This window comes from Cupressus sempervirens, chromosome 4 (assembly GCF_028749045.1).
Source record: "Cupressus sempervirens isolate cs-2001-9-10 chromosome 4, ASM2874904v1, whole genome shotgun sequence".
NCBI classification, from domain to species: Eukaryota; Viridiplantae; Streptophyta; class Pinopsida; order Cupressales; family Cupressaceae; genus Cupressus; species Cupressus sempervirens.
This window is the reverse complement of record NC_143121.1, coordinates 905,038,530-905,045,401: the sequence shown is the minus strand read 5'-3', so window position 1 is coordinate 905,045,401 and position 6,872 is coordinate 905,038,530. Positions and strand designations below refer to the sequence as shown.

General features: G+C 35.2%; 1 protein-coding gene across 1 annotated transcript in view; it reads right to left on the bottom strand.

Annotated features, from left to right (window-relative positions):
- Positions 1 to 239: 239 nt before the first annotated feature.
- LOC149564309 (Zn-dependent exopeptidases superfamily protein) overlaps positions 240 to 6,872 on the bottom strand; it is a 179,228-nt gene continuing 172,595 nt past the window's right edge. The window contains exons 8-11 of the mRNA XM_089827373.1: positions 1,845 to 2,021; positions 1,355 to 1,432; positions 1,023 to 1,163; positions 240 to 641 (exon numbers count right to left, since the gene is read on the bottom strand). Of these exons, the coding sequence (XP_089683499.1) occupies positions 420 to 641; positions 1,023 to 1,163; positions 1,355 to 1,432; positions 1,845 to 2,021 (618 nt within the window). The 3' untranslated portion in view covers positions 240 to 419. The remainder of the gene's footprint in view (positions 642 to 1,022; positions 1,164 to 1,354; positions 1,433 to 1,844; positions 2,022 to 6,872) is intronic.

Here is a 6,872-nt window from a genome sequence, read left to right as displayed (position 1 = left end):
AGAGCTAGCAATGAAAGAACTTCAAAATTGCTAAGGATGTTGCTCTTAGTCCCATAGGCTGATGGTCACATGGATGTTATTAGAACTCATTCATTCATCACATGGATGTTATTAGAACTCATTCATTTGTCACAGCACAAATGTTTCATGACATTATTATACTAGACACTATAACATCCCAATAGCATGCAATTGAAGCTTTGTTGAAGAAACAAACATACACACTTAAACATAAATCATTGTACACTAGTAACCACACATATTCATCATCATTATAAAAATTATGAAAGAATGCACTTATTGGATAATAAATTACACTTAAATTCATGCACACTAAATGGAGTAAACTAATTATCTTTACCCAACTTGGACATCAACACCAAATGGAGAACAATTTCATGTCTAGTTATAGCATAAAATTAGAAGTCAACCTTGATTTGAGAATCAAGATTTGTGAACTCCTCAAAATATGCTTTCAGGTGCTCATATGAATAAATTACATCATCGACCCCACACATCTCTCGTATGCTATGCATTGACAACTGAGGTGCCCCAACATCCACGGTGCGAATTCCCACTCCACTCGCCAAAATCGGGCCTATTGTAGATCCACATCCCATATCATTTCGAACCACAAAATCCTGTAAATGTAAACCATTAGCAATATATAATACATCTGCTGACAATAAATGTAAACTTTGTAGGTGAATCTGATCCAAAAATTATGTTCCCTCATACCTAGGCCATAAAGTGCATGCTAGCAAACAAACACACAACTTTGTAGGTGAATCTGATCAAAAAATTATGTTCCCTCATACCTAGGCCATTAAGTGCATGCTAGTAAACAAACACACTCTGGGAGACATGAAAAGGCTATTACTTTATTAATCATGGACAGATTGGTCCATCTCACAATGTTGACACAATTGATCATAGAAAACCCAACATAGTTTTTACTGAAACAAGATAGCATCTGTTGTTATAAAACCTTGATCGAGTATATTGATCTCTCTTGCACTAACCTGCACAGGAATCTTGTGCTTTTTACCAATTTCTCGGAAAATAAAGGATGTCACGGCATTAGTTGCATAGCGTTGATTTGCATTATTTTTTATGACGAGCCCGTTGTGCATCCTGGGTTGATGGTTGTCTTCATGTTTATCCTGAGTACATTTAACAATATTTTTTAAGAAACCATAGGTCTAGCCATGCCAACTTGATACCCAAAAATAAATATTCAGACCAAGCAGGAATACAATTGAGCTCACTTTCTCAATTCTTAACATTCAATCTGTTCCTACACATAAGATAAATGTGCCAATTAATTGAGGATTTCTGAGATTAAAATGCATACCATGTAATTTGGATGCAGGCAATGTGCCATGTCAGCAGATACTAAAAAGCTCCTCTGGATCACTTTCTCAAGTGATACCTGAAAGTCCATAGCAAATTGAGAAAAGCTAATACATACAACATAATCCCAGGCAATCATAACAATCAAAACGTTTTTCCAATAGAATATTTAGATTTATCAATAAAAGCCATTCTTTAAAAAAGCTGGGTGTAGAAACAATATCTGATCCTCTAATATTGTTCCCGTCAGTATTTATAGTGTTGGGAAGAATCTTTAACACATACCCACACTAATCGATGTGGGTCCAATCATCTTCTTTAAGAGAATGTTGACTTGAATATACCACACTTCAATTCAATACTATCATACAAACACTTGTACCACAATTTTGATGTCCATCTCTTGACATTATCACTAACAAAGAACAGATAAAAGCGAGACAAGTACTCTTGCTCTTGCAATTATAGAATAAGAACAAACTTGAAAATACCTTAGAGCCATGAGCACTCAAAGAAGAGGTTATTCTTGAGAAAGCATCCAACATCACAGGAGAGCCAGCCCCTTGTGCAGAGTTAGAACCCACTTCTTCATGATCAAATAAAGCTACCATCCTTACTCCAGTCTCATCTTGAAGTGATTCTTCAGATGCTGTTCCGTCCAGCAATGCCTGACAGAATAGAAAATAACAGCCATTCATAAACTTCCAGAATTGATTTATACAAAACAGTAAGATTGTCTAAGTTTTTCTCTTGGTAAAAGAAGGCATATTAACTTAAAACAAAAATTTGTGAATCACTCGCCACACAGACTTTCATGTCCATCCTTCCAAAAGTATTTTTATCATATGTAAAATGCAAGAAGTAATATGAAGCAAACATGAAATGCAAGTTGTACATTCTAAGATGTACATTACATTTATAAACACAAATATCCTACTAGAAGAAAATTGATTAGTAGGAATCGGTGAAGAAGAGAAGGAAAACATATAGATCCTAAGACTATATAAGGCTCAGAAGTTGCTAGACTGTGTTAACTAAAAAACTACTAGATCACAGTTTTTATTAAACTTGTATCCCACACCTCAAGAACTCCAATTTCTAATACAGGAGTGCAGGGGATCACTCCACTCCAAAAAAAAAAAAAAGTTGATAACTTTGTGTAGCATCCCCTTTCCAAAAGAAACTTCAATCAATAAACAATAATTAATAATTAATAATTAAAATAAAGAATAATAATATTATATAAATAAATATTACAATTATATAAATACTAAAAAATAAACATGATATAATATAACCTATTCAAATGTGCATCTCTTGGATGTCTCTCTTCATATAAATATAAAAAACAAATCAGTATAAGACATGAATGGAGAAGGATGGAAGAAGAGGAAGATTTGGCTATGAATACAAACATCTTCATAGTAATAGTATCATGTCGAGCTTTATCAGACAATGAGATAAATAAGGAGGCATGTGATAGGAAGACATAAAAAAGAATAGAATTAAATGGTATCAATATGGGACCAAGCCTCTCAAAACTTATCAACTGGGGGACATTTCATATATCAATAATCACTGAGTCATGATATCAATATAATAAAGGGCCAAATAAGACTAAACTCATCGGTTAATTTTTGCATTCAATATATCTACTACATAGGAATCAATCACAAATCCAAGTGCAGTGATGTTCTGATCATTGGGCCATTTACTTCTATTTGAAGATCAAGTGTGAAAGAAATAATTTTTGCAGAAGAGTTGAAGTGCCAGCACTTTGGTGACAAACTGCAATCTAAAGATGTACTGAAGAGTATATGATGTCAATACATCTATCAAAATCAAGGATGAAGAGGTGATGCCCATGATTCTCATTTGACTTACATACAACTCCTATGCAACACCTTTGGAATGTTGGGAAGAATACTGTCTATGTAACCAATGAGTGAAGTTGTATGACAGTTAGCAATCCAAGGCCAATTTATGGCAACATCAGACATAACTGGGCACAATAGTCTATCGAGACTCTTTAATTACAATGTCAACTATATTGTTGACAGGGGAAGAGATTACGCATAGAAAAAAGGGAAAGTTCAATGTAAGGATCATACTGGAACCCAAAGAGGCAAAAATCAATGCTCATTCAAAAGACAATGAAGATCATGTTGTGACATTTTCACACCATCACCCCGTTTCAAATGGGGACCCCCTCTTTTCCTCGTAGTTGTTAGGTTCGACAAATTTTGGCATTGCATTGCGCAGCTTAGAGCTTTGAAAAACCGAGGGGTGTTTAAAAACCAAATGGCCAAGCAGTGAGTTTAAAGTTAGAACATTGAAATTGAAGTTCGTTGGGGTCATGTTATAATGGGTTGAACGTAAAATCCTAAGTGTATTTAAATTTTGGCTAGTCCAAAATTCAATATAAAGGTATATTCCATGCATAAGGGACTTAAAATCCTTATAAAATTTGATTTTTTCAAGTTCGAAATGGCAGGAATCCAAATAAAAACAATTTTTCTTTATAAAAATACACAAAATCTGGACTATACATGAATTTCCCTTCACATTTTGACCAAAATCAGGACTCTACATGAACTTCCCTTCATATTTTTGCATTTTGGAGGTCAAAGTCCACCACTATTGATAATCTTGGCTTGAAAATTTTAAGTGTTAGAAAAACCCAGACTAGGGTCATTTTTCCCTTAGAGGAAGTTGAGAACTAGAAAATCGTTTTTCCCTTGGAGGAAGTTGAGAACTTGAAATTTTTTCTAAGTCCGGGAATTGTCTAGACAGGTCATTTTTCCGGTTGGGGATGTTGAGAACTTGAAAATCGTCTTTCCCTTAGGGGATGTTGAGAACTTGAAAAAATTTTCTAAGTCTAAGAATTGTCTAGACAGGTGTCATTTTCCCCCAAGACCAAGAGTGAAATATATAAAAAAATCTAAGTCTAGAAATTGTCTAGAGTATGGTCATTTTTCCATTAGAGGAAATTGGGAACTTGAAAAAATTTCCAAGTCTAGGAATTCTCTAGATAGGGGTTGCTTTTCCCCAAGACCAGAATATGAAAAATTTTCGAAATCTAAAAATTGTGCAGACTAGAGACATTTCCCTAGGTGGCAAGTATGGATTCCAAAAAAATCCTGAGTTTCAAATTTGTCCTAACTAGGGTTATTTTTCCTTTGAAATTTTTTCTGAGTGTCAAGCTTGTCCTAACTAAGGTGTTTTTTCCCTCGAGAGGAGTTTGGAACTTGGAATTATTTCTAAGTGTCGAAATTGTCCAACTAAGGTGATTTTTTCCCTCGAGATGAGTTTGGAATGTGGAATTTCTACAAGTGTGAGAATTATCCAGACTAGGGTTAGATTTCCTCCAAGATCTATTTTGTGAAATTTTTCTAGGTACCAAGCATGTCCATACTAGGGTCGATTTTCCCCCTTGTAACGGCAAAGTGAGATCAACTTTTTTCTAAGCAAAAGATTAATTATGTCCAAGCCTTGGTCGATTTTCCCCAGCTTTCATGGATGGAGATGGAGTTTGGACATGTTTTTAAGCCCTTACAAGTTGTGCACTTAGGCAGATTTGAGAATCCCAATGTGGATCGTTTTTCCTATGAGAGCATTAGTTGAAATAAAGGGGGAAAATTAATATAGTCAAAATTAGAAGCTTCTATAGACGAGACTCTTTTATCCCACGTTGCTTAGATAAGACAATAAGAGGCAAAAAACAAGTATAAATGAGAATTGTCATTGTAGTAAGCCATGAAAAGGCTTGCAGATTGAAATCTAGGGTGATTGCAGACCAATAGAGGACCTTTTTCTGGGATTGTGGAGCCATTTGAGGACCAAAACAAAGAGATTTTCAGACCCAAATTTGCAGAGCTCCATGAATGGGCAATTTTTTGGAAAATTCATAGAAAATTCTCTTGCCACTAAATCTGTCCAAGGTCATTTGCTAAGCCTTCCCTAAATGATTACCAACCATTTCCAACCATTTTCTGTCATTGGAGCACTGTGGTAAGGCTGCCATGAATAAAAGTCTGAGTGGATCTGAAAATCTAATTTTCTTTTAAAAAAATCTGGGGCTGTTTTTTTTTTTTGCAATCCGATCATAAACTTCTTGCAGGCTTTTGGTAATATCATAAGGTACATTCTAAGCAATATGCAAGTCTGAAACACCTTTGCCATCAGACTAAATCTGAAGCATCCATGTACATAGGTGAATTTTTGAGAGATTCCTAGAAAATCCATAACCCCACTAAACTGATCCGAATTGAATTGCTAAGTGTTGGCAAGGTAAAGGGGAATATTTTTTAATTGATTCAATGCATTAAATGGGCTGCTAGGATTGGTTTTCCAGACCCAAATCTAAAAATTTATCTATATGGTGAGATATTTTTTGGAAAAATCATAGACTTTTTTAGCATGTCAACCTTTTCTTTAATTCATTACAGGTCATTTGGAGGTGATTTGAGGCTAATTCCAAGGCTATTTTAGAAGTCTGAAAACCTAAGATACGCATCAAATCAGAAGCATCCATGAACAAGGGTGATTTTGAGAAAAAATCCCATAACTTTCCCACTTGCTAAATCACTATAAGGCCTTTTGCTGAGTATTTGGGGTCATTCTTGTGCAAAGAAAACCAGATTTGACTATCAATATCATCCAAAAAAAATAAGTTTCAGATGTCTGAATTTCATCACAATGATGGGGAAAGTTTGTTATCATAATGGTTTTGCAATCTGATTCCTAGTTTATATGGGGACCTAAATCATGATTAGGAGTTAATTTGACAAGTTAATAGGACTGATGTGAAGATGTTATCATGACTGGTTAGACAATCATAGATTTGTCTATGTATTAAGGATCCCTGGTGTCTCGATGGTCTTGCTTGCGCATTGCTTTTCGCTTTCATTGGATTAATTCATTATAACTAAGTGTCATATTGATTCTTTAATCTATGGATAAATTCAAGAACTCTCACGATCTAAAACTCATTATTTTATTTAGTCTTTAATCCTTGCTAACTTCAAGCTTCATAAAGGAATGGCAGAGCCGAAAGGATTCGCAGTGAGGATAGTGCTAGTCAAAAAGCCATCCAAAGGCTTCTACCCAGAGTCTTCAATGATTCCAAGTGGGGAAAGGTAACTAATACAAACATAGAACGCCTTAATTTGAATAAGTTAATGAAGAGAATGAATCGACACAAAGATTACTTTCCTTCACAGCTCACGGTAAATATAGTGAAGAAAGGACTTTACCAGGCAGCTGGATTTCCTCCAGCCATCCAATGCAGCAAGCTCATGATCGAATGTGCAAGAAACTATGATCAAAACACTATGACAATTTGGGGTCAAAGAAGGGTGCTCGCATGCCTAAGTGGAGAGATTCTTGGAATCCCCTAACACACTGGGATGCAGATCAGGACTAAGGAAGAGACTAAGAGGGTATTTGAAAAAAGGCCAGATGCCTGCAAGGATATCATATATAAGAGGTGGGTCAGTGAACCAAAAAAGCATCATTCC